Consider the following 27374-nt stretch of genomic DNA (forward strand, 5'->3'; position numbering starts at 1 on the left):
GTGGTAGAGCATTCGACTGCACATCGAGAGGTCCTTAGTTCAAACCCGAGTTCTCGTTATAAGAGCACGGATCATTGCGTTTATTTTAAATTAATTGACATAACGCGTATGATGCAGGGGAATAGCTCAGTGGTAGAGCATTCCACTGCAGATGCAGAGGTCCTTGGTTCAAACCCGAGTTCTCCCTATAACAGCACGGATCACTGCGTTTATTTTAACTTAATTGACACAACGCGTATGATGAAGGGGGAATAGCTCAGTGGTAGAGCAGTCGACTGCAGATCGAGAGGTCCTTGGTTCAAACCCGAGTTTTCCCTATAACAGCACGGATCGTTGCGTTTGTTGTACCTTAATTGACATGACGCGTATGACGAAGGGGGAATAGCTCAGTGGTAGAGCATTCGACTGCAGATCGTGAGGTCCTTTGTTCAAACCCGAGTTGCCGTTAATCAGCACGGATCATTGCGTTTAGTTTAACTTAATTGACATAACGCGTATGTTTCAGGGGGAATAGCTCAGTGGTAGAGCATTCGACTGCAGATCGAGAGGTCCTTAGTTCAAACCCAAGTTCCCGTTTAGACAGCACGGATCATTGCGTTTATTTTAAATTAATTGACATAACGCGTACGATGCAGGGGGAATAGTTCAGTGGTAGAGCATTTGACTGCAGATCGAGAGGTCCTTAGTTCAAACCCAAGTTCTCCTTCTAACAGCACGGATCGTTGCGTTTGTTTTAACTTAATTGACATGACGCGTATGACGAAGGGGGAATAGCTCAGTGGTGGTGCATTCGACTGCAGATCGAGAGGTCCTTTGTTCAAACCCGAGTTCTCCCTATAACAGCACGGATCATTGCGTTTATTTTAACTTAATTTACTTAAGGCATATGTTGCAGGGGGAATAGCTCAGTGGTAGAGCATTCGACTGCATATCGAGAGGTCCTTAGTTCAAACCCGAGTTCTCGTTATAACAGCACGGATCATTGCGTTTATTTTAAATTAATTGACATAACGCGTATGATGCAGGGGGAATAGGTCAGTGGTAAAGCATTCGACTGCAGATCGAAAGGTCCTTGGTTCTAACCCGAGTTGCCGTTAAAACAGCACGGATCATTGCGTTTATTTTAAATTAATTGACATAACGCGCATGATGCAGGGGAATAGCTCAGTGGTAGAGCATTCGACTGTAGATCGAGAGGTCCTTGGTTCAAACCCGAGTTCTCCCTATAACAGCACGGAACGATGCGTTTATTATAACTTAATTGACATAAGAAGTATGATGAAGGGGGAATTGCTCAGTGGTAGAGCATTCGACTGCAGATCGAGAGGTCCTTGGTTCAAACCCGAGTTGCCGTTATAACAGCACGGATCATTGCGTTTATTTGAAATTAATTGACATGACGCGTATGACGAAGGGGGAATAGCTCAGTGGTAGAGCATTCGACTGCAGATCGAGAGGTCCTTTGTTCAAACCCGAGTTGCCGTTAATCAGCACGGATCATTGCGTTTAGTTTAACTTAATTGACATAACGCGTATGTTTCAGGGAGAATAGCTCAGTGGTAGAGCATTCGACTGCAGATCGAGAAGTCCTTGGTTCAAACCCGAGTTCCCGTTATAACAGCACGGATCATTGCGTTTATTTTAAATTAATTGACATAACGCGTACGATGCAGGGGGAATAGTTCAGTGGTAGAGCATTCGACTGCAGATCGAGAGGTCCTTAGTTCAAACCCGAGTTCTCCTTCTAACAGCACGGATCGTTGCGTTTGTTTTAACTTAATTGACATGACGCGTATGACGAAGGGGGAATAGCTCAGTGGTGGTGCATTCGACTGCAGATCGAGAGGTCCTTAGTTCAAACCCGAGTTCTCGTTATAACAGCACGGATCATTGCGTTTATTTTAAATTAATTGACATAACGCGTATGATGCAGGGGGAATAGCTCAGTGGTAAAGCATTCGACTGCAGATCGAAAGGTCCTTGGTTCAAACCCGAGTTGCCGTTAAAACAGCACGGATCATTGCGTTTATTTTAAATTAATTGACATAACGCGCATGATGAAGGGGGAATAGCTCAGTGGTAGAGGATTCGACTGCAGATCGAGAGGTCCTTAGTTCAAACCCGAGTTGTCCCTATAACAGCACGGAACGTTGCATTTATTTTAACTTAATTGACATAACGCGTATGATGCAGGTTGAATAGCTCAGTGGTACAGCATTCGACTGCAGATCGAGAGGTCTTTGGTTCAAACCCGAATTGCCGTTAAAACAGCACGGATCATCGCGTTTATTTTAAATTAACTGACATAACGCGCATGATGCAGGGGGAATAACTCAGTGGTAGAGCATTCGACTGCAGATCGAGAGGTCCTTGGTTCAAACCCGAGTTCTCCCTATAACAGCACGGATCATTTCGTTTATTTTAACTTAATTGACATAACGCGTATGATGAAGGGGGAATAGCTCAGTGGTAGAGGATTCGACTGCAGATCGAGAGGTCCTTAGTTCAAACCCGAGTTCTCCACATAACAGCACGGAACGTTGCGTTTATTTTAACTTAATTGACATAAGTTGTATGATGAAGGGCGAATAGCTCAGTGGTAGAGCATTCGACTGCAGATCGAGAGGTCCTTGGTTCAAACCCGAGTTGCCGTTAAAACAGCACGGATCATTGCGTTTATTTTAAATTAATTGACATAACGCGTACGATGCAGGGGGAATAGTTCAGTGGTAGAGCATTCGACTACAGATCGAGAGGTCCTTGGTTCAAACCCGAGTTGCCGTTATAACAGCACGGATCATTGCGTTTATTTGAAATTAATTGACATGACGCGTATGACGAAGGGGGAATAGCTCAGTGGTAGAGCATTCGACTGCAGATCGTGAGGTCCTTTGTTCAAACCCGAGTTGCCGTTAATCAGCACGGATCATTGCGTTTAGTTTAACTTAATTGACATAACGCGTATGTTTCAGGGGGAATAGCTCAGTGGTAGAGCATTCGACTGCAGATCGAGAGGTCCTTTTTTCAAACCCGAGTTCCCGTTTAGACAGCACGGATCATTGCGTTTATTTTAAATTAATTGACATAACGCGTACGATGCAGGGGGAATAGTTCAGTGGTAGAGCATTTGACTGCAGATCGAGAGGTCCTTAGTTCAAACCCAAGTTCTCCTTCTAACAGCACGGATCGTTGCGTTTGTTTTAACTTAATTGACATGACGCGTATGACGAAGGGGGAATAGCTCAGTGGTGGTGCATTCGACTGCAGATCGAGAGGTCCTTTGTTCAAACCCGAGTTCTCCCTATAACAGCACGGATCATTGCGTTTATTTTAACTTAATTTACTTAAGGCATATGTTGCAGGGGGAATAGCTCAGTGGTAGAGCATTCGACTGCATATCGAGAGGTCCTTAGTTCAAACCCGAGTTCTCGTTATAACAGCACGGATCATTGCGTTTATTTTAAATTAATTGACATAACGCGTATGATGCAGGGGGAATAGGTCAGTGGTAAAGCATTCGACTGCAGATCGAAAGGTCCTTGGTTCTAACCCGAGTTGTCCCTATAACAGCACGGAACATTGCATTTATTTTAACTTAATTGACATAACGCGTATGATGCAGGTTGAATAGCTCATTGGTAAAGCATTCGACTGCAGATCGAGAGGTCTTTGGTTCAAACCCGAGTTGCCGTTATAACAGCACGGATCATTGCGTTTATTTGAAATTAATTGACATGACGCGTATGACGAAGGGGGAATAGCTCAGTGGTAGAGCATTCGACTGCAGATCGAGAGGTCCTTTGTTCAAACCCGAGTTGCCGTTAATCAGCACGGATCATTGCGTTTAGTTTAACTTAATTGACATAACGCGTATGTTTCAGGGAGAATAGCTCAGTGGTAGAGCATTCGACTGCAGATCGAGAAGTCCTTGGTTCAAACCCGAGTTCCCGTTATAACAGCACGGATCATTGCGTTTATTTTAAATTAATTGACATAACGCGTACGATGCAGGGGGAATAGTTCAGTGGTAGAGCATTCGACTACAGATCGAGAGGTCCTTGGTTCAAACCCGAGTTGCCGTTATAACAGCACGGATCATTGCGTTTATTTGAAATTAATTGACATGACGCGTATGACGAAGGGGGAATAGCTCAGTGGTAGAGCATTCGACTGCAGATCGAGAGGTCCTTTGTTCAAACCCGAGTTGCCGTTAATCAGCACGGATCATTGCGTTTAGTTTAACTTAATTGACATAACGCGTATGTTTCAGGGAGAATAGCTCAGTGGTAGAGCATTCGACTGCAGATCGAGAAGTCCTTGGTTCAAACCCGAGTTCCCGTTATAACAGCACGGATCATTGCGTTTATTTTAAATTAATTGACATAACGCGTACGATGCAGGGGGAATAGTTCAGTGGTAGAGCATTCGACTGCAGATCGAGAGGTCCTTAGTTCAAACCCGAGTTCTCCTTCTAACAGCACGGATCGTTGCGTTTGTTTTAACTTAATTGACATGACGCGTATGACGAAGGGGGAATAGCTCAGTGGTGGTGCATTCGACTGCAGATCGAGAGGTCCTTAGTTCAAACCCGAGTTCTCGTTATAACAGCACGGATCATTGCGTTTATTTTAAATTAATTGACATAACGCGTATGATGCAGGGGGAATAGCTCAGTGGTAAAGCATTCGACTGCAGATCGAAAGGTCCTTGGTTCAAACCCGAGTTGCCGTTAAAACAGCACGGATCATTGCGTTTATTTTAAATTAATTGACATAACGCGCATGATGAAGGGGGAATAGCTCAGTGGTAGAGGATTCGACTGCAGATCGAGAGGTCCTTAGTTCAAACCCGAGTTGTCCCTATAACAGCACGGAACGTTGCATTTATTTTAACTTAATTGACATAACGCGTATGATGCAGGTTGAATAGCTCAGTGGTAAAGCATTCGACTGCAGATCGAGAGGTCTTTGGTTCAAACCCGAATTGCCGTTAAAACAGCACGGATCATCGCGTTTATTTTAAATTAACTGACATAACGCGCATGATGCAGGGGGAATAGCTCAGTGGTAGAGCATTCGACTGCAGATCGAGAGGTCCTTGGTTCAAACCCGAGTTCTCCCTATAACAGCACGGATCATTTCGTTTATTTTAACTTAATTGACATAACGCGTATGATGAAGGGGGAATAGCTCAGTGGTAGAGGATTCGACTGCAGATCGAGAGGTCCTTAGTTCAAACCCGAGTTCTCCACATAACAGCACGGAACGTTGCGTTTATTTTAACTTAATTGACATAAGTTGTATGATGAAGGGCGAATAGCTCAGTGGTAGAGCATTCGACTGCAGATCGAGAGGTCCTTGGTTCAAACCCGAGTTGCCGTTAAAACAGCACGGATCATTGCGTTTATTTTAAATTAATTGACATAACGCGTACGATGCAGGGGGAATAGTTCAGTGGTAGAGCATTCGACTACAGATCGAGAGGTCCTTGGTTCAAACCCGAGTTGCCGTTATAACAGCACGGATCATTGCGTTTATTTGAAATTAATTGACATGACGCGTATGACGAAGGGGGAATAGCTCAGTAGTAGAGCATTCGACTGCAGATCGAGAGGTCCTTTGTTCAAACCCGAGTTGCCGTTAATCAGCACGGATCATTGCGTTTAGTTTAACTTAATTGACATAACGCGTATGTTTCAGGGAGAATAGCTCAGTGGTAGAGCATTCGACTGCAGATCGAGAAGTCCTTGGTTCAAACCCGAGTTCCCGTTATAACAGCACGGATCATTGCGTTTATTTTAAATTAATTGACATAACGCGTACGATGCAGGGGGAATAGTTCAGTGGTAGAGCATTCGACTGCAGATCGAGAGGTCCTTAGTTCAAACCCGAGTTCTCCTTCTAACAGCACGGATCGTTGCGTTTGTTTTAACTTAATTGACATGACGCGTATGACGAAGGGGGAATAGCTCAGTGGTGGTGCATTCGACTGCAGATCGAGAGGTCCTTAGTTCAAACCCGAGTTCTCGTTATAACAGCACGGATCATTGCGTTTATTTTAAATTAATTGACATAACGCGTATGATGCAGGGGGAATAGCTCAGTGGTAAAGCATTCGACTGCAGATCGAAAGGTCCTTGGTTCAAACCCGAGTTGCCGTTAAAACAGCACGGATCATTGCGTTTATTTTAAATTAATTGACATAACGCGCATGATGAAGGGGGAATAGCTCAGTGGTAGAGGATTCGACTGCAGATCGAGAGGTCCTTAGTTCAAACCCGAGTTGTCCCTATAACAGCACGGAACGTTGCATTTATTTTAACTTAATTGACATAACGCGTATGATGCAGGTTGAATAGCTCAGTGGTAAAGCATTCGACTGCAGATCGAGAGGTCTTTGGTTCAAACCCGAATTGCCGTTAAAACAGCACGGATCATCGCGTTTATTTTAAATTAACTGACATAACGCGCATGATGCAGGGGGAATAGCTCAGTGGTAGAGCATTCGACTGCAGATCGAGAGGTCCTTGGTTCAAACCCGAGTTCTCCCTATAACAGCACGGATCATTTCGTTTATTTTAACTTAATTGACATAACGCGTATGATGAAGGGGGAATAGCTCAGTGGTAGAGGATTCGACTGCAGATCGAGAGGTCCTTAGTTCAAACCCGAGTTCTCCACATAACAGCACGGAACGTTGCGTTTATTTTAACTTAATTGACATAAGTTGTATGATGAAGGGCGAATAGCTCAGTGGTAGAGCATTCGACTGCAGATCGAGAGGTCCTTGGTTCAAACCCGAGTTGCCGTTAAAACAGCACGGATCATTGCGTTTATTTTAAATTAATTGACATAACGCGTACGATGCAGGGGGAATAGTTCAGTGGTAGAGCATTCGACTGCAGATCGAGAGGTCCTTAGTTCAAACCCGAGTTCTCCCTATAACAGCACGGATCATTGCGTTTATTTTAACTTAATTTACTTAAGGCGTATGATGAAGGGCGAGTAGCTCAGTGGTAGAGCATTCGACTGCAGATCGAGAGGTCCTTGGTTCAAACCCGAGTTCCCGTTATAACAGCACGGATCATTGCGTTTATTTTAAATTAATTGACATAACGCGTACGATGCAGGGGGAATAGCTCAGAGGTAGAGCATTCGCGTGCAGATCGAGAGGTCGTTGGTTCAAACCCGAGTTCCCGTTAAAACAGCACGGATCATTGCGTTCATTTTAACTTAATTGACATATCGCGTATGATGCAGGAGGAATAGCTCAGTGGTAGACCATTCGACTGCAGATCGAGAGTTACTTGGTTCAAACCCGAGTTCCCGTTAAAACAGCACGGATCATTGCGTTTATTTTAACTTAATTGACATAACGCGTATGATACAAAGGGAATAGCTCAGTGGTAGAGCATTCGACTGCAGATCGGGAGGTCCTTGGTTCAAACCCGAGTTCTCGCTATAACAGCACGGATAATTGCGTTTATTTTATCTTAATTGACATAACGCGTATGTTGCAGGGGGAATAGATCAGTGGTAGAGCATTCGACTGCATATCGAGAGGTCCTTAGTTCAAACCCGAGTTCTCGTTATAACAGCACGGATCATTGCGTTTATTTTAAATTAATTGACATAACGCGTATGATGCAGGGGGAATAGCTCAGTGGTAGAGCATTCCACTGCAGATGCAGAGGTCCTTGGTTCAAACCCGAGTTGCCGTTCATCAGCACGGATCATTGCGTTTAGTTTAACTTAATTGACATAACGCGTACGATGCAGGGGGAATAGTTCAGTGGTAGAGCATTCGATTGCAGATCGAGAGGTCCTTAGTTCAAACCCGAGTTCTCCCTATAACAGCACGGATCATTGCGTTTATTTTAACTTAATTTACTTAAGGCGTATGATGAAGGGGGAATAGCTCAGTGGTAGAGCATTCGACTGCAGATCTAGAGGTCCTTGGTTCAAGCCCGAGTTCTCCCTATAACAGCACGGATCATTGCGTTTAGTTTAACTTAATTGACATAACGCGTATGTTTCAGGGGGAATAGATCAGTGGTAGAGCATTCGACTGCAGATCGAGAGGTCCTTGGTTCAAACCCGAGTTCCCGTTATAACAGCACGGATCATTGCGTTTATTTTAAATTAATTGACATAACGCGTACGATGCAGGGGGAATAGCTCAGAGGTAGAGCATTCGCGTGCAGATCGAGAGGTCGTTGGTTCAAACCCGAGTTCCCGTTAAAACAGCACGGATCATTGCGTTCATTTTAACTTAATTGACATATCGCGTATGATGCAGGAGGAATAGCTCAGTGGTAGACCATTCGACTGCAGATCGAGAGTTACTTGGTTCAAACCCGAGTTCCCGTTAAAACAGCACGGATCATTGCGTTTATTTTAACTTAATTGACATAACGCGTATGATACAAAGGGAATAGCTCAGTGGTAGGGCATTCGACTGCAGATCGGGAGGTCCTTGGTTCAAACCCGAGTTGTCGCTATAACAGCACGGATAATTGCGTTTATTTTATCTTAATTGACATAACGCGTATGTTGCAGGGGGAATAGCTCAGTGGTAGAGCATTCGACTGCATATCGAGAGGTCCTTAGTTCAAACCCGAGTTCTCGTTATAACAGCACGGATCATTGCGTTTATTTTAAATTAATTGACATAACGCGTATGATGCAGGGGGAATAGCTCAGTGGTAGAGCATTCCACTGCAGATGCAGAGGTCCTTGGTTCAAACCCGAGTTATCCCTATAACAGCACGGATCATTGGGTTTATTTTAACTTAATTGACACAACGCGTGTGATGAAGGGGGAATAGCTCAGTGGTAGAGCAGTCGACTGCAGATCGAGAGGTCCTTGGTTCAAACCCGAGTTATCCCTATAACAGCACGGATCGTTGCGTTTGTTGTACCTTAATTGACATGACGCGTATGACGAAGGGGGAATAGCTCAGTGGTAGAGCATTCGACTGCAGATCGAGAGGTCCTTTGTTCAAACCCGAGTTGCCGTTCATCAGCACGGATCATTGCGTTTATTTTAAATTAATTGACATAACGCGTATGATGCAGGGGGAATAGCTCAGTGGTAGAGCATTCCACTGCAGATGCAGAGGTCCTTGGTTCAAACCCGAGTTCTCCCTATAACAGCACGGATCACTGCGTTTATTTTAACTTAATTGACACAACGCGTATGATGAAGGGGGAATAGCTCAGTGGTAGAGCAGTCGACTGCAGATCGAGAGGTCCTTGGTTCAAACCCGAGTTTTCCCTATAACAGCACGGATCGTTGCGTTTGTTGTACCTTAATTGACATGACGCGTATGACGAAGGGGGAATAGCTCAGTGGTAGAGCATTCGACTGCAGATCGAGAGGTCCTTTGTTCAAACCCGAGTTGCCGTTAATCAGCACGGATCATTGCGTTTAGTTTAACTTAATTGACATAACGCGTATGTTTCAGGGGGAATAGCTCAGTGGTAGAGCATTCGACTGCAGATCGAGAGGTCCTTTGTTCAAACCCGAGTTCTCCCTATAACAGCACGGATCATTGGGTTTATTTTAACTTAATTGACACAACGCGTATGATGAAGGGGGAATAGCTCAGTGGTAGAGCAGTCGACTGCAGATCGAGAGGTTCTTGGTTCAAACCCGAGTTATCCCTATAACAGCACGGATCATTGGGTTTATTTTAACTTAATTGACACAACGCGTGTGATGAAGGGGGAATAGCTCAGTGGTAGAGCAGTCGACTGCAGATCGAGAGGTCCTTGGTTCAAACCCGAGTTATCCCTATAACAGCACGGATCGTTGCGTTTGTTGTACCTTAATTGACATGACGCGTATGACGAAGGGGGAATAGCTCAGTGGTAGAGCATTCGACTGCAGATCGAGAGGTCCTTTGTTCAAACCCGAGTTGCCGTTCATCAGCACGGATCATTGCGTTTAGTTTAACTTAATTGACATAACTCGTATGGTGAAGGGGGAATAGCTCAGTGGTAGAGCATTCGACTGCAGATCGAGAGGTCCTTGGTTCAAACCCGAGTTCCCGTTATAACAGCACGGATCATTGCGTTTATTTTAACTTAATTTACTTAAGGCGTATGTTGCAGGGGGAATAGCTCAGTGGTAGAGCATTCGACTGCACATCGAGAGGTCCTTAGTTCAAACCCGAGTTCTCGTTATAAGAGCACGGATCATTGCGTTTATTTTAAATTAATTGACATAACGCGTATGATGCAGGGGAATAGCTCAGTGGTAGAGCATTCCACTGCAGATGCAGAGGTCCTTGGTTCAAACCCGAGTTCTCCCTATAACAGCACGGATCACTGCGTTTATTTTAACTTAATTGACACAACGCGTATGATGAAGGGGGAATAGCTCAGTGGTAGAGCAGTCGACTGCAGATCGAGAGGTCCTTGGTTCAAACCCGAGTTTTCCATATAACAGCACGGATCGTTGCGTTTGTTGTACCTTAATTGACATGACGCGTATGACGAAGGGGGAATAGCTCAGTGGTAGAGCATTCGACTGCAGATCGAGAGGTCCTTTGTTCAAACCCGAGTTGCCGTTAATCAGCACGGATCATTGCGTTTAGTTTAACTTAATTGACATAACGCGTATGTTTCAGGGGGAATAGCTCAGTGGTAGAGCATTCGACTGCAGATCGAGAGGTCCTTTTTTCAAACCCGAGTTCCCGTTATGACAGCACGGATCATTGCGTTTATTTTAAATTAATTGACATAACGCGTACGATGCAGGGGGAATAGTTCAGTGGTAGAGCATTTGACTGCAGATCGAGAGGTCCTTAGTTCAAACCCAAGTTCTCCTTCTAACAGCACGGATCGTTGCGTTTGTTTTAACTTAATTGACATGACGCGTATGACGAAGGGGGAATAGCTCAGTGGTGGTGCATTCGACTGCAGATCGAGAGGTCCTTGGTTCAAACCCGAGTTCTCCCTATAACAGCACGGATCATTGGGTTTATTTTAACTTAATTGACACAACGCGTATGATGAAGGGGGAATAGCTCAGTGGTAGAGCAGTCGACTGCAGATCGAGAGGTCCTTCGTTCAAACCCGAGTTATCCCTATAACAGCACGGATCGTTGCGTTTGTTGTACCTTAATTGACATGACCCGTATGACGAAGGGGGAATAGCTCAGTGGTAGAGCATTCGACTGCAGATCGAGAGGTCCTTTGTTCAAACCCGAGTTTCCGTTCATCAGCACGGATCATTGCGTTTAGTTTAACTTAAATGACATAACTCGTATGGTGAAGGGGGAATAGCTCAGTGGTAGAGCATTCGACTGCAGATCGAGAGGTCCTTTGTTCAAACGCGAGTTGCCGTTAAACAGCACGGATCATTGCGTTTTGTTTAACTTAATTGACATAACGCGTACGATGCAGGGGGAATAGCTCAGAGGTAGAGCATTCGCGTTCAGATCGAGAGGTCGTTGGTTCAAACCCGAGTTCCCGTTAAAACAGCACGGATCATTGCGTTTATTTTAACTTAATTGACATAACGCGTATGATACTAAGGGAATAGCTCAGTGGTAGAGCATTCGACTGCAGATCTGGAGGTCCTTGGTTCAAACCCGAGTTCTCGCTATAACAGCACGGATAATTGCGTTTATTTTATCTTAATTGACATAACGCGTATGTTGCAGGGGGAATAGCTCAGTGGTAGAGCATTCGACTGCACATCGAGAGGTCCTTAGTTCAAACCCGAGTTCTCGTTATAAGAGCACGGATCATTGCGTTTATTTTAAATTAATTGACATAACGCGTATGATGCAGGGGAATAGCTCAGTGGTAGAGCATTCCACTGCAGATGCAGAGGTCCTTGGTTCAAACCCGAGTTCTCCCTATAACAGCACGGATCACTGCGTTTATTTTAACTTAATTGACACAACGCGTATGATGAAGGGGGAATAGCTCAGTGGTAGAGCAGTCGACTGCAGATCGAGAGGTCCTTGGTTCAAACCCGAGTTTTCCCTATAACAGCACGGATCGTTGCGTTTGTTGTACCTTAATTGACATGACGCGTATGACGAAGGGGGAATAGCTCAGTGGTAGAGCATTCGACTGCAGATCGTGAGGTCCTTTGTTCAAACCCGAGTTGCCGTTAATCAGCACGGATCATTGCGTTTAGTTTAACTTAATTGACATAACGCGTATGTTTCAGGGGGAATAGCTCAGTGGTAGAGCATTCGACTGCAGATCGAGAGGTCCTTAGTTCAAACCCAAGTTCCCGTTTAGACAGCACGGATCATTGCGTTTATTTTAAATTAATTGACATAACGCGTACGATGCAGGGGGAATAGTTCAGTGGTAGAGCATTTGACTGCAGATCGAGAGGTCCTTAGTTCAAACCCAAGTTCTCCTTCTAACAGCACGGATCGTTGCGTTTGTTTTAACTTAATTGACATGACGCGTATGACGAAGGGGGAATAGCTCAGTGGTGGTGCATTCGACTGCAGATCGAGAGGTCCTTTGTTCAAACCCGAGTTCTCCCTATAACAGCACGGATCATTGCGTTTATTTTAACTTAATTTACTTAAGGCATATGTTGCAGGGGGAATAGCTCAGTGGTAGAGCATTCGACTGCATATCGAGAGGTCCTTAGTTCAAACCCGAGTTCTCGTTATAACAGCACGGATCATTGCGTTTATTTTAAATTAATTGACATAACGCGTATGATGCAGGGGGAATAGGTCAGTGGTAAAGCATTCGACTGCAGATCGAAAGGTCCTTGGTTCTAACCCGAGTTGCCGTTAAAACAGCACGGATCATTGCGTTTATTTTAAATTAATTGACATAACGCGCATGATGCAGGGGAATAGCTCAGTGGTAGAGCATTCGACTGTAGATCGAGAGGTCCTTGGTTCAAACCCGAGTTCTCCCTATAACAGCACGGAACGATGCGTTTATTATAACTTAATTGACATAAGAAGTATGATGAAGGGGGAATTGCTCAGTGGTAGAGCATTCGACTGCAGATCGAGAGGTCCTTGGTTCAAACCCGAGTTGCCGTTATAACAGCACGGATCATTGCGTTTATTTGAAATTAATTGACATGACGCGTATGACGAAGGGGGAATAGCTCAGTGGTAGAGCATTCGACTGCAGATCGAGAGGTCCTTTGTTCAAACCCGAGTTGCCGTTAATCAGCACGGATCATTGCGTTTAGTTTAACTTAATTGACATAACGCGTATGTTTCAGGGAGAATAGCTCAGTGGTAGAGCATTCGACTGCAGATCGAGAAGTCCTTGGTTCAAACCCGAGTTCCCGTTATAACAGCACGGATCATTGCGTTTATTTTAAATTAATTGACATAACGCGTACGATGCAGGGGGAATAGTTCAGTGGTAGAGCATTCGACTGCAGATCGAGAGGTCCTTAGTTCAAACCCGAGTTCTCCTTCTAACAGCACGGATCGTTGCGTTTGTTTTAACTTAATTGACATGACGCGTATGACGAAGGGGGAATAGCTCAGTGGTGGTGCATTCGACTGCAGATCGAGAGGTCCTTAGTTCAAACCCGAGTTCTCGTTATAACAGCACGGATCATTGCGTTTATTTTAAATTAATTGACATAACGCGTATGATGCAGGGGGAATAGCTCAGTGGTAAAGCATTCGACTGCAGATCGAAAGGTCCTTGGTTCAAACCCGAGTTGCCGTTAAAACAGCACGGATCATTGCGTTTATTTTAAATTAATTGACATAACGCGCATGATGAAGGGGGAATAGCTCAGTGGTAGAGGATTCGACTGCAGATCGAGAGGTCCTTAGTTCAAACCCGAGTTGTCCCTATAACAGCACGGAACGTTGCATTTATTTTAACTTAATTGACATAACGCGTATGATGCAGGTTGAATAGCTCAGTGGTAAAGCATTCGACTGCAGATCGAGAGGTCTTTGGTTCAAACCCGAATTGCCGTTAAAACAGCACGGATCATCGCGTTTATTTTAAATTAACTGACATAACGCGCATGATGCAGGGGGAATAACTCAGTGGTAGAGCATTCGACTGCAGATCGAGAGGTCCTTGGTTCAAACCCGAGTTCTCCCTATAACAGCACGGATCATTTCGTTTATTTTAACTTAATTGACATAACGCGTATGATGAAGGGGGAATAGCTCAGTGGTAGAGGATTCGACTGCAGATCGAGAGGTCCTTAGTTCAAACCCGAGTTCTCCACATAACAGCACGGAACGTTGCGTTTATTTTAACTTAATTGACATAAGTTGTATGATGAAGGGCGAATAGCTCAGTGGTAGAGCATTCGACTGCAGATCGAGAGGTCCTTGGTTCAAACCCGAGTTGCCGTTAAAACAGCACGGATCATTGCGTTTATTTTAAATTAATTGACATAACGCGTACGATGCAGGGGGAATAGTTCAGTGGTAGAGCATTCGACTACAGATCGAGAGGTCCTTGGTTCAAACCCGAGTTGCCGTTATAACAGCACGGATCATTGCGTTTATTTGAAATTAATTGACATGACGCGTATGACGAAGGGGGAATAGCTCAGTGGTAGAGCATTCGACTGCAGATCGTGAGGTCCTTTGTTCAAACCCGAGTTGCCGTTAATCAGCACGGATCATTGCGTTTAGTTTAACTTAATTGACATAACGCGTATGTTTCAGGGGGAATAGCTCAGTGGTAGAGCATTCGACTGCAGATCGAGAGGTCCTTTTTTCAAACCCGAGTTCCCGTTTAGACAGCACGGATCATTGCGTTTATTTTAAATTAATTGACATAACGCGTACGATGCAGGGGGAATAGTTCAGTGGTAGAGCATTTGACTGCAGATCGAGAGGTCCTTAGTTCAAACCCAAGTTCTCCTTCTAACAGCACGGATCGTTGCGTTTGTTTTAACTTAATTGACATGACGCGTATGACGAAGGGGGAATAGCTCAGTGGTGGTGCATTCGACTGCAGATCGAGAGGTCCTTTGTTCAAACCCGAGTTCTCCCTATAACAGCACGGATCATTGCGTTTATTTTAACTTAATTTACTTAAGGCATATGTTGCAGGGGGAATAGCTCAGTGGTAGAGCATTCGACTGCATATCGAGAGGTCCTTAGTTCAAACCCGAGTTCTCGTTATAACAGCACGGATCATTGCGTTTATTTTAAATTAATTGACATAACGCGTATGATGCAGGGGGAATAGGTCAGTGGTAAAGCATTCGACTGCAGATCGAAAGGTCCTTGGTTCTAACCCGAGTTGTCCCTATAACAGCACGGAACATTGCATTTATTTTAACTTAATTGACATAACGCGTATGATGCAGGTTGAATAGCTCATTGGTAAAGCATTCGACTGCAGATCGAGAGGTCTTTGGTTCAAACCCGAGTTGCCGTTATAACAGCACGGATCATTGCGTTTATTTGAAATTAATTGACATGACGCGTATGACGAAGGGGGAATAGCTCAGTGGTAGAGCATTCGACTGCAGATCGAGAGGTCCTTTGTTCAAACCCGAGTTGCCGTTAATCAGCACGGATCATTGCGTTTAGTTTAACTTAATTGACATAACGCGTATGTTTCAGGGAGAATAGCTCAGTGGTAGAGCATTCGACTGCAGATCGAGAAGTCCTTGGTTCAAACCCGAGTTCCCGTTATAACAGCACGGATCATTGCGTTTATTTTAAATTAATTGACATAACGCGTACGATGCAGGGGGAATAGTTCAGTGGTAGAGCATTCGACTACAGATCGAGAGGTCCTTGGTTCAAACCCGAGTTGCCGTTATAACAGCACGGATCATTGCGTTTATTTGAAATTAATTGACATGACGCGTATGACGAAGGGGGAATAGCTCAGTGGTAGAGCATTCGACTGCAGATCGAGAGGTCCTTTGTTCAAACCCGAGTTGCCGTTAATCAGCACGGATCATTGCGTTTAGTTTAACTTAATTGACATAACGCGTATGTTTCAGGGAGAATAGCTCAGTGGTAGAGCATTCGACTGCAGATCGAGAAGTCCTTGGTTCAAACCCGAGTTCCCGTTATAACAGCACGGATCATTGCGTTTATTTTAAATTAATTGACATAACGCGTACGATGCAGGGGGAATAGTTCAGTGGTAGAGCATTCGACTGCAGATCGAGAGGTCCTTAGTTCAAACCCGAGTTCTCCTTCTAACAGCACGGATCGTTGCGTTTGTTTTAACTTAATTGACATGACGCGTATGACGAAGGGGGAATAGCTCAGTGGTGGTGCATTCGACTGCAGATCGAGAGGTCCTTAGTTCAAACCCGAGTTCTCGTTATAACAGCACGGATCATTGCGTTTATTTTAAATTAATTGACATAACGCGTATGATGCAGGGGGAATAGCTCAGTGGTAAAGCATTCGACTGCAGATCGAAAGGTCCTTGGTTCAAACCCGAGTTGCCGTTAAAACAGCACGGATCATTGCGTTTATTTTAAATTAATTGACATAACGCGCATGATGAAGGGGGAATAGCTCAGTGGTAGAGGATTCGACTGCAGATCGAGAGGTCCTTAGTTCAAACCCGAGTTGTCCCTATAACAGCACGGAACGTTGCATTTATTTTAACTTAATTGACATAACGCGTATGATGCAGGTTGAATAGCTCAGTGGTAAAGCATTCGACTGCAGATCGAGAGGTCTTTGGTTCAAACCCGAATTGCCGTTAAAACAGCACGGATCATCGCGTTTATTTTAAATTAACTGACATAACGCGCATGATGCAGGGGGAATAGCTCAGTGGTAGAGCATTCGACTGCAGATCGAGAGGTCCTTGGTTCAAACCCGAGTTCTCCCTATAACAGCACGGATCATTTCGTTTATTTTAACTTAATTGACATAACGCGTATGATGAAGGGGGAATAGCTCAGTGGTAGAGGATTCGACTGCAGATCGAGAGGTCCTTAGTTCAAACCCGAGTTCTCCACATAACAGCACGGAACGTTGCGTTTATTTTAACTTAATTGACATAAGTTGTATGATGAAGGGCGAATAGCTCAGTGGTAGAGCATTCGACTGCAGATCGAGAGGTCCTTGGTTCAAACCCGAGTTGCCGTTAAAACAGCACGGATCATTGCGTTTATTTTAAATTAATTGACATAACGCGTACGATGCAGGGGGAATAGTTCAGTGGTAGAGCATTCGACTACAGATCGAGAGGTCCTTGGTTCAAACCCGAGTTGCCGTTATAACAGCACGGATCATTGCGTTTATTTGAAATTAATTGACATGACGCGTATGACGAAGGGGGAATAGCTCAGTAGTAGAGCATTCGACTGCAGATCGAGAGGTCCTTTGTTCAAACCCGAGTTGCCGTTAATCAGCACGGATCATTGCGTTTAGTTTAACTTAATTGACATAACGCGTATGTTTCAGGGAGAATAGCTCAGTGGTAGAGCATTCGACTGCAGATCGAGAAGTCCTTGGTTCAAACCCGAGTTCCCGTTATAACAGCACGGATCATTGCGTTTATTTTAAATTAATTGACATAACGCGTACGATGCAGGGGGAATAGTTCAGTGGTAGAGCATTCGACTGCAGATCGAGAGGTCCTTAGTTCAAACCCGAGTTCTCCTTCTAACAGCACGGATCGTTGCGTTTGTTTTAACTTAATTGACATGACGCGTATGACGAAGGGGGAATAGCTCAGTGGTGGTGCATTCGACTGCAGATCGAGAGGTCCTTAGTTCAAACCCGAGTTCTCGTTATAACAGCACGGATCATTGCGTTTATTTTAAATTAATTGACATAACGCGTATGATGCAGGGGGAATAGCTCAGTGGTAAAGCATTCGACTGCAGATCGAAAGGTCCTTGGTTCAAACCCGAGTTGCCGTTAAAACAGCACGGATCATTGGCGTTTATTTTAAATTAATTGACATAACGCGCATGATGAAGGGGGAATAGCTCAGTGGTAGAGGATTCGACTGCAGATCGAGAGGTCCTTAGTTCAAACCCGAGTTGTCCCTATAACAGCACGGAACGTTGCATTTATTTTAACTTAATTGACATAACGCGTATGATGCAGGTTGAATAGCTCAGTGGTAAAGCATTCGACTGCAGATCGAGAGGTCTTTGGTTCAAACCCGAATTGCCGTTAAAACAGCACGGATCATCGCGTTTATTTTAAATTAACTGACATAACGCGCATGATGCAGGGGGAATAGCTCAGTGGTAGAGCATTCGACTGCAGATCGAGAGGTCCTTGGTTCAAACCCGAGTTCTCCCTATAACAGCACGGATCATTTCGTTTATTTTAACTTAATTGACATAACGCGTATGATGAAGGGGGAATAGCTCAGTGGTAGAGGATTCGACTGCAGATCGAGAGGTCCTTAGTTCAAACCCGAGTTCTCCACATAACAGCACGGAACGTTGCGTTTATTTTAACTTAATTGACATAAGTTGTATGATGAAGGGCGAATAGCTCAGTGGTAGAGCATTCGACTGCAGATCGAGAGGTCCTTGGTTCAAACCCGAGTTGCCGTTAAAACAGCACGGATCATTGCGTTTATTTTAAATTAATTGACATAACGCGTACGATGCAGGGGGAATAGTTCAGTGGTAGAGCATTCGACTGCAGATCGAGAGGTCCTTAGTTCAAACCCGAGTTCTCCCTATAACAGCACGGATCATTGCGTTTATTTTAACTTAATTTACTTAAGGCGTATGATGAAGGGCGAGTAGCTCAGTGGTAGAGCATTCGACTGCAGATCGAGAGGTCCTTGGTTCAAACCCGAGTTCCCGTTATAACAGCACGGATCATTGCGTTTATTTTAAATTAATTGACATAACGCGTACGATGCAGGGGGAATAGCTCAGAGGTAGAGCATTCGCGTGCAGATCGAGAGGTCGTTGGTTCAAACCCGAGTTCCCGTTAAAACAGCACGGATCATTGCGTTCATTTTAACTTAATTGACATATCGCGTATGATGCAGGAGGAATAGCTCAGTGGTAGACCATTCGACTGCAGATCGAGAGTTACTTGGTTCAAACCCGAGTTCCCGTTAAAACAGCACGGATCATTGCGTTTATTTTAACTTAATTGACATAACGCGTATGATACAAAGGGAATAGCTCAGTGGTAGAGCATTCGACTGCAGATCGGGAGGTCCTTGGTTCAAACCCGAGTTCTCGCTATAACAGCACGGATAATTGCGTTTATTTTATCTTAATTGACATAACGCGTATGTTGCAGGGGGAATAGATCAGTGGTAGAGCATTCGACTGCATATCGAGAGGTCCTTAGTTCAAACCCGAGTTCTCGTTATAACAGCACGGATCATTGCGTTTATTTTAAATTAATTGACATAACGCGTATGATGCAGGGGGAATAGCTCAGTGGTAGAGCATTCCACTGCAGATGCAGAGGTCCTTGGTTCAAACCCGAGTTGCCGTTCATCAGCACGGATCATTGCGTTTAGTTTAACTTAATTGACATAACGCGTACGATGCAGGGGGAATAGTTCAGTGGTAGAGCATTCGATTGCAGATCGAGAGGTCCTTAGTTCAAACCCGAGTTCTCCCTATAACAGCACGGATCATTGCGTTTATTTTAACTTAATTTACTTAAGGCGTATGATGAAGGGGGAATAGCTCAGTGGTAGAGCATTCGACTGCAGATCTAGAGGTCCTTGGTTCAAGCCCGAGTTCTCCCTATAACAGCACGGATCATTGCGTTTAGTTTAACTTAATTGACATAACGCGTATGTTTCAGGGGGAATAGATCAGTGGTAGAGCATTCGACTGCAGCTCGAGAGGTCCTTGGTTCAAACCCGAGTTCCCGTTATAACAGCACGGATCATTGCGTTTATTTTAAATTAATTGACATAACGCGTACGATGCAGGGGGAATAGCTCAGAGGTAGAGCATTCGCGTGCAGATCGAGAGGTCGTTGGTTCAAACCCGAGTTCCCGTTAAAACAGCACGGATCATTGCGTTCATTTTAACTTAATTGACATATCGCGTATGATGCAGGAGGAATAGCTCAGTGGTAGACCATTCGACTGCAGATCGAGAGTTACTTGGTTCAAACCCGAGTTCCCGTTAAAACAGCACGGATCATTGCGTTTATTTTAACTTAATTGACATAACGCGTATGATACAAAGGGAATAGCTCAGTGGTAGGGCATTCGACTGCAGATCGGGAGGTCCTTGGTTCAAACCCGAGTTGTCGCTATAACAGCACGGATAATTGCGTTTATTTTATCTTAATTGACATAACGCGTATGTTGCAGGGGGAATAGCTCAGTGGTAGAGCATTCGACTGCATATCGAGAGGTCCTTAGTTCAAACCCGAGTTCTCGTTATAACAGCACGGATCATTGCGTTTATTTTAAATTAATTGACATAACGCGTATGATGCAGGGGGAATAGCTCAGTGGTAGAGCATTCCACTGCAGATGCAGAGGTCCTTGGTTCAAACCCGAGTTATCCCTATAACAGCACGGATCATTGGGTTTATTTTAACTTAATTGACACAACGCGTGTGATGAAGGGGGAATAGCTCAGTGGTAGAGCAGTCGACTGCAGATCGAGAGGTCCTTGGTTCAAACCCGAGTTATCCCTATAACAGCACGGATCGTTGCGTTTGTTGTACCTTAATTGACATGACGCGTATGACGAAGGGGGAATAGCTCAGTGGTAGAGCATTCGACTGCAGATCGAGAGGTCCTTTGTTCAAACCCGAGTTGCCGTTCATCAGCACGGATCATTGCGTTTATTTTAAATTAATTGACATAACGCGTATGATGCAGGGGGAATAGCTCAGTGGTAGAGCATTCCACTGCAGATGCAGAGGTCCTTGGTTCAAACCCGAGTTCTCCCTATAACAGCACGGATCACTGCGTTTATTTTAACTTAATTGACACAACGCGTATGATGAAGGGGGAATAGCTCAGTGGTAGAGCAGTCGACTGCAGATCGAGAGGTCCTTGGTTCAAACCCGAGTTTTCCCTATAACAGCACGGATCGTTGCGTTTGTTGTACCTTAATTGACATGACGCGTATGACGAAGGGGGAATAGCTCAGTGGTAGAGCATTCGACTGCAGATCGAGAGGTCCTTTGTTCAAACCCGAGTTGCCGTTAATCAGCACGGATCATTGCGTTTAGTTTAACTTAATTGACATAACGCGTATGTTTCAGGGGGAATAGCTCAGTGGTAGAGCATTCGACTGCAGATCGAGAGGTCCTTTGTTCAAACCCGAGTTCTCCCTATAACAGCACGGATCATTGGGTTTATTTTAACTTAATTGACACAACGCGTATGATGAAGGGGGAATAGCTCAGTGGTAGAGCAGTCGACTGCAGATCGAGAGGTTCTTGGTTCAAACCCGAGTTATCCCTATAACAGCACGGATCATTGGGTTTATTTTAACTTAATTGACACAACGCGTGTGATGAAGGGGGAATAGCTCAGTGGTAGAGCAGTCGACTGCAGATCGAGAGGTCCTTGGTTCAAACCCGAGTTATCCCTATAACAGCACGGATCGTTGCGTTTGTTGTACCTTAATTGACATGACGCGTATGACGAAGGGGGAATAGCTCAGTGGTAGAGCATTCGACTGCAGATCGAGAGGTCCTTTGTTCAAACCCGAGTTGCCGTTCATCAGCACGGATCATTGCGTTTAGTTTAACTTAATTGACATAACTCGTATGGTGAAGGGGGAATAGCTCAGTGGTAGAGCATTCGACTGCAGATCGAGAGGTCCTTGGTTCAAACCCGAGTTCCCGTTATAACAGCACGGATCATTGCGTTTATTTTAAATTAATTGACATAACGCGTACGATGCAGGGGGAATAGTTCAGTGGTAGAGCATTCGATTGCAGATCGAGAGGTCCTTAGTTCAAACCCGAGTTCTCCCTATAACAGCACGGATCATTGCGTTTATTTTAACTTAATTTACTTAAGGCGTATGATGAAGGGGGAATAGCTCAGTGGTAGAGCATTCGACTGCAGATCTAGAGGTCCTTGGTTCAAGCCCGAGTTCTCCCTATAACAGCACGGATCATTGCGTTTAGTTTAACTTAATTGACATAACGCGTATGTTTCAGGGGGAATAGATCAGTGGTAGAGCATTCGACTGCAGATCGAGAGGTCCTTGGTTCAAACAAGAGTTCTCCCTATAACAGCACGGATCATTGCGTTTATTTTAGCTTAATTGACATAACGCGTATGATACAAGGGAATAGCTCAGTGGTAGAGCATTCGACTGCAGATCGAGAGGTCCTTGGTTCAAACTCGAGTTCGCCCTATAACAGCACGGATCATTGCGTTTATTTTAGCTTAATTGACATAACGCGTATGATACAAGGGAATAGCTCAGTGGTAGAGCATTCGACTGCAGATCGAGAGATCCTTGGTTCAAACCCGAGTTCGTCCTATAAGAGCACGGATCATTGCGTTTATTTTAACTTAATTTACATAAGGCGTATGACGCAGCGGGAATAGCTCAGTGGTAGAGCATTCGACTGCAGATCGGGAGGTCCTTGGTTTAAACCCGAGTTCTCCCTATAACAGCACGGATCATTGCGTTAATTTTAGCTTAAATGACATAACGCGTATGATACAAGGGAATAGCTCAGTGGTAGAACATTCGACTGCAGATCAAGAGGTCCTTGGTTCAAACCCGAGATCGCCCTACAACAGCACGGATCATTGCGTTTATTTTAACATAATTGACAAAACGCGTATGACGAAGGGGGAATAGCTCAGTGGTAGAGCATTCGACTGCAGATCGGGAGGTCCTTGGTTCAAACCCGAGTTCTCACTATAACAGCACGGATCATTGCGTTTATTTTAACTTAATTGACATAACGCGTATGATGCAGGGGGGATAGCCCAGTGGTAGAGCATTCGATTGCATATCGAGAGGTCCTTTGTTCCAACCCGAGTTCTCCCTATAACAACACGGATCATAGCGTTTATTTTAACTTAATTGACATAACGCGTATGATGCAGGAGGAATAGCTCAGTGGTAGAGCATTCGACTGCAGATCGAGAGGTCCTTGGTTCAAACAAGAGTTCTCCCTATAACAGCACGGATCATTGCGTTTATTTTAGCTTAATTGACATAACGCGTGGTGAAGACGGTGTGCTAGTTGCGCCGGACTCGGGACATGATTGGTCCTGGACGTCTCTGGTACTTGGTTCACCCGTACTGCTTAGAGGAAACTGATCTGCATGATTCGTGACGGATCTGCTCATAGGCATTGCTGAGGCTCTGGACTGCGTCATTGGCTCAACAAGCTGTGCTGGCGTGGTCTCGCTGTTTAGCTGGGAGAAGGGAGTAGGAGATTTAGGAAGGGGAACCAGATGATATCGGTTACGACGAACCGCCCCTGTAGAAGTGTTGATGACGTAGGAACGCGGATGATGTGTGGGGCTCGTGACCGTGCCTTCTCGTCTTAAATCCGTGATCCATACCCGTTCGCCCGGAAGAAGTTTCCGAAAGTCAGTCACGCCATGGGTACGATCATAATTTTGTTTTTGACGCATTTTCGACTCAACGTCTTGTTGATAAACCGCATCGTGAGGCGGAATATGTGGTTCAAGTAACGACGGGGCAATCGGTACCGTCGTTTTGAGTGGTAGCAACTCGGCAGGGCTATAGCCATGTTGCAACGGCGTTGATCTATAGGCCAATAGGCCACGTTGTAAGTCTTCCGATTTAGTGATACGTGATTTGATGATCTTCACCGCCGCCTCCGCGAAGCCATTGCTTTGAGGATATCGAGGACTAGACGTAATGTGTTTGAAACCGTAATCTCGCGCGAATTGGCTAAATTCAGAAGTGGTCGTAATGTCGAATTGTGGACCATTGTCACTTCGGACAATCTCTGGTATGCCAAAACGGGCGAAGACGGATTTCACGATATCTATCACGGTGCGAGCTCTTTGGTCAGGTAACACCGCTATCTCAAAAAAGCGAGAATAATAGTCCGATATGACAAGCTACCATGTCTTGTTGACATGCAATAAGTCCATGGCCACGATTTGCCATGCACGACTTGGGAGTGTTGATGGTTGCAATGGCTCATGCCGATTGTGTGATTCTCGAAGACAGACAGAACAACTTTTTATTTTCTCGGCGATATCGCCGGACAAACCGGGCCACCATACAGAGGCTCTGGCCCTTTCTCTGCATTTCGTTATACCCAGATGACCTTCATGGAGTCGATCAAGGATTTCTGCCCGAATTTTCTTCGGTATCAATATGCGGCAGCCCATCATAATCAGACCATTTTGTTGTGTTAGTTAGTAGGGATAGAATTTTATGCATGTTGGATCTAGTTTGTACTTGACTCGGGCCCAACCTTCTTGACAATAGCGTGTTAGTGTTCGACACGCCTGATCGGCCTGTTGGGCTTCCCAGATTTCTGAGAGACGACGATCAGTGGCAGGGAGATGGGAAGTTACCAACTGTACATGCGCTGCAATTTCGTCTTGCAACTCAACCTCGCCCACGTCGGTTAGGGGGCTGCGAGACAGCGTGTCGGCGGCCACCAACGCTTTGCCAGGGATGAACGTAATCTTGTAAGAATACCGCATCATGCGGATCCGTAGGCGTTGTAACCTGGGTGACAAATCGTCTAATTGTTTTGAATGCAGTATTTGCACCAACGGCTTATGATCAGTTTCGATGGTGACGTTTATACCCGTGATGAAATCAGAAAACCGTTCACATGCCCAAGTGAGGGCTAACGCTTCTTTCTCTGTCTGAGCATAGCGACGTTCGGCTTCAGATAGGGTTTTTGATGCGTATGCAATGATTTTGCGAATGCCTTTCTCGTCTTCCTGACGCAATACGGCTCCGATACCATAAGAAGAAGCGTCCGCTGAGATAAATGTTTGTTTCTTTGGATCATAAAGACCAAGTATTGTTGGAGCCGTCAATATGCGCTTCAGATTGTAAAAAGCGGCTTGCTGAGCGGAACCCCAGAACCAGTCAGTTTTCTTACTTAACAGGCCATATAAGGGTTGTAACGTCTCTGACATATTAGGTATAAACTTGCTCAAATAACTGGCCATTCCTATAACTCTCCGTAGTTCCGTAACATTATTAGGAGGTGGTAAACTTCGGATAGCTTTCACTTTATCCTCGTCAGGATGTATCCCTATGCCATCGATTCGATGGCCCAAAAATTTTATAGAGGTTACGCCAAATTTACATTTTTGCTTATTCAACGTTACGCCATGACGCTCGAGGGACGCAAGGACTAAACGTAAGTTTTTATCATGTTCTTCAACTGTATTACCCCAGATCAAAATATCATCTTGTAGATTAACACAGTTGGGAATTCCTTCGATACATAGGCGAATGCGACGTTGATAATGTTCGGAAGCAGAACTGAATCCGAAGGGTAAACGATTGAAACTGTAGCGTCCAAAGGGCGTTATGAATGTAGTTAGAGCGAACGAAGATGGGTCGAGAAGCACGTGCCAATATCCACTGTTACAATCAAGTAGCGAGAAAACTTTGGCTCCTGTCAATTGCCCTAGTATATGATCTACAGAAGGTAGTTGGAAATATTCTCTCTGTATGCACTTGTTTAATTCTGTGAAATCGATGCAAATTCTAATCTGCCCTGAGGGTTTGGCAACGACCACCATAGGAGCGCACCATGCGGTAGCCTCCTCTACAGATGTTATGACTCCTCGGAAAACCATGTCATCGAGTTCACGTTTAACTTTGTCCATTAGCGGAATTGGTACTCGCCTTGGGGTATATAACGCAAAGGGTTGGGCATCTCCATTCAACTTGATTTTGTAGGTGCCATCCAACTTCCCCAAGCCTTGAAATAGCGCTGGGTTTTCTTGTTCAGGGTGCACAGAGGTGGTTACTTCTTGTAATCTCACCCACAATCCAAGATCTTCACTTGCATCTATGCTAAGTAAGGGACCATCCAATTCTCGAACTACGTATATTTTTCGCTTTATAACGACATCTTGGACTTAGAGTTTAGCATATACCATGCCAACACATTGGAGTCGATTATTATCGGGGCCTCGAACACATCTGTCTTGCTCAACTAAAGGTCCCATGTGACGATTAGCACTGTAGGCGGACAGTGGTATAGCAGTTACTTCAGCTCCTGTATCTATTTTAAATTGTAGGGGTACATCGTTTACACGGACCTGCGCCTTGTAGCAAGAGCGTGCTGACTCATTGTCGCTTGATATGGCGCCTAGATAGGCTTCTTCAGAGACAACTCGGATAGTTGATTTTCGTCCTAGACATACTCTTGAATAATGGCCCATCTTCCCACATTTAAGACACTTCGCTCTTATGGCTGAACATTCCGTTCTGCTGTGCTGTTCTGGCTTACCACATCTCATACATGTATACGCTTGTTTTTGCTTGTTATTGAACCGAATTTGTTTACTGTTATCAGGAACGCGTTGTTTCTGTGGTGGACGAAGGGTTTGCTGTTGTGCTTTGGGACTTATTGTGAACTTCTTAAGGTTGCTGCTTATTCTATCTACGTTGACATCTGTATTATTAGGCTTTTGCTGATCATGCAATGCGATTTGTTGACGTTTTATTTCTTCCTGCTGTCTAACCGCTCTGATCGCTGACTCTAATGTAAGATTTGAATCCAACTGTAGACGTTCAGATAATTGTTTTTCACGGATGCCAACAACGAGTCTATCCATGATCATCCGATCGCGCATTGTCCCGTAATCACAATATTCGGATAATGTATATAAAGCAGTGATGAAAGTCTCTGCTAATTCTCCGTCCTGTTGAACACGAGTGTTAAACCGTGCACACTCGTAAATGACATTCCGACGAACAACAAAGTGAGCATCGAACGCTGATAGCACCTTTGCATAATCTTTCTGTTCGGCTGCCGTAAGCGTTAGAGACTGGAAAATGTCTTCAGCTTTGGGACCCATTAAATAGATTAACATGTTAACCTGCTCCTCAGATGTCTTATCTTTTAAGCCTGACGCAAGTCGGAAACGGTCAAAGCGTCGCTTCCAGTTAAGCCACTCGCCAGGTATAGAAAAATCCAAAGGCTCTGGCGGGACAACGTGAAATGATGCCGACGAAACCGTCACGGGAGCGGCTGGGGTAACCATCTTCCTTCCCGGAAAAAAACGGCGGAGAAAAAAACCACGCCCTAGGAAGAACCGAGGGAGAACGAGGAACGCGGGAGGAGACCGAAAAAACGGAAAGCGGGGTGAACGATCGCGAAAAACTCTGACACCATGTTATGTTCCAGATATACGTATCATCTAATTAAGTTTAGTTCAATAAGTTCATTACAAATTTTATTCCCGACACCTTAAAAATACATGTATAACTCGTACGATACAAAACCCGACATATTTATCATTCTTTACTCCTCTATCTCTCATACC

At 44.7% G+C, this 27374-nt stretch overlaps 2 protein-coding genes and 12 non-coding genes across 14 annotated transcripts; 12 read left to right on the forward strand and 2 right to left on the reverse strand.

Annotated features, from left to right (window-relative positions):
- The first annotated feature begins 1153 nt into the window (after window positions 1-1153).
- TRNAY-GUA (transfer RNA tyrosine (anticodon GUA)) lies at window positions 1154-1225 on the forward strand. The gene has a single exon. It is a non-coding gene; the product is annotated as a tRNA-Tyr (tRNA).
- A 1487-nt stretch (window positions 1226-2712) lies between these two features.
- On the forward strand, window positions 2713-2785 carry TRNAC-ACA (transfer RNA cysteine (anticodon ACA)). Its single transcript has one exon. It is a non-coding gene; the product is annotated as a tRNA-Cys (tRNA).
- A 1225-nt stretch (window positions 2786-4010) lies between these two features.
- Window positions 4011-4083, forward strand: TRNAC-ACA (transfer RNA cysteine (anticodon ACA)). The gene has a single exon. It is a non-coding gene; the product is annotated as a tRNA-Cys (tRNA).
- A 966-nt stretch (window positions 4084-5049) lies between these two features.
- On the forward strand, window positions 5050-5121 carry TRNAC-GCA (transfer RNA cysteine (anticodon GCA)). The gene has a single exon. It is a non-coding gene; the product is annotated as a tRNA-Cys (tRNA).
- A 318-nt stretch (window positions 5122-5439) lies between these two features.
- Window positions 5440-5512, forward strand: TRNAC-ACA (transfer RNA cysteine (anticodon ACA)). The gene has a single exon. It is a non-coding gene; the product is annotated as a tRNA-Cys (tRNA).
- Window positions 5513-6478: 966 nt separating this feature from the next.
- TRNAC-GCA (transfer RNA cysteine (anticodon GCA)) lies at window positions 6479-6550 on the forward strand. The gene has a single exon. It is a non-coding gene; the product is annotated as a tRNA-Cys (tRNA).
- Window positions 6551-12837: 6287 nt separating this feature from the next.
- TRNAY-GUA (transfer RNA tyrosine (anticodon GUA)) lies at window positions 12838-12909 on the forward strand. The gene has a single exon. It is a non-coding gene; the product is annotated as a tRNA-Tyr (tRNA).
- Window positions 12910-14396: 1487 nt separating this feature from the next.
- On the forward strand, window positions 14397-14469 carry TRNAC-ACA (transfer RNA cysteine (anticodon ACA)). Its single transcript has one exon. It is a non-coding gene; the product is annotated as a tRNA-Cys (tRNA).
- A 1225-nt stretch (window positions 14470-15694) lies between these two features.
- TRNAC-ACA (transfer RNA cysteine (anticodon ACA)) lies at window positions 15695-15767 on the forward strand. Its single transcript has one exon. It is a non-coding gene; the product is annotated as a tRNA-Cys (tRNA).
- Window positions 15768-16733: 966 nt separating this feature from the next.
- Window positions 16734-16805, forward strand: TRNAC-GCA (transfer RNA cysteine (anticodon GCA)). Its single transcript has one exon. It is a non-coding gene; the product is annotated as a tRNA-Cys (tRNA).
- A 318-nt stretch (window positions 16806-17123) lies between these two features.
- Window positions 17124-17196, forward strand: TRNAC-ACA (transfer RNA cysteine (anticodon ACA)). The gene has a single exon. It is a non-coding gene; the product is annotated as a tRNA-Cys (tRNA).
- A 967-nt stretch (window positions 17197-18163) lies between these two features.
- TRNAC-GCA (transfer RNA cysteine (anticodon GCA)) lies at window positions 18164-18235 on the forward strand. The gene has a single exon. It is a non-coding gene; the product is annotated as a tRNA-Cys (tRNA).
- Window positions 18236-22028: 3793 nt separating this feature from the next.
- LOC149674184 (uncharacterized) lies at window positions 22029-24046 on the reverse strand. The gene is made up of 3 exons (XM_089838632.1): window positions 23965-24046; window positions 23080-23920; window positions 22029-22032 (listed from the first exon to the last, which is right to left on the reverse strand). Exons 1-3 carry the CDS (start codon window positions 24044-24046, stop codon window positions 22029-22031), a joined length of 927 nt encoding a protein of 308 aa, XP_089694758.1.
- Window positions 24047-24263: 217 nt separating this feature from the next.
- On the reverse strand, window positions 24264-27092 carry LOC149674185 (uncharacterized). Its single transcript, XM_089838633.1, has 2 exons — window positions 25989-27092; window positions 24264-25940 (listed from the first exon to the last, which is right to left on the reverse strand). Exons 1-2 carry the CDS (start codon window positions 27090-27092, stop codon window positions 24264-24266), a joined length of 2781 nt encoding a protein of 926 aa, XP_089694759.1.
- Between the last annotated feature and the right edge of the window lie 282 nt (window positions 27093-27374).

This window comes from Phalangium opilio, unplaced genomic scaffold (genome assembly GCF_054372755.1).
Source record: "Phalangium opilio isolate 3A_F unplaced genomic scaffold, DU_Popi_V2 ptg000046l_1, whole genome shotgun sequence".
NCBI classification, from domain to species: Eukaryota; Metazoa; Arthropoda; class Arachnida; order Opiliones; family Phalangiidae; genus Phalangium; species Phalangium opilio.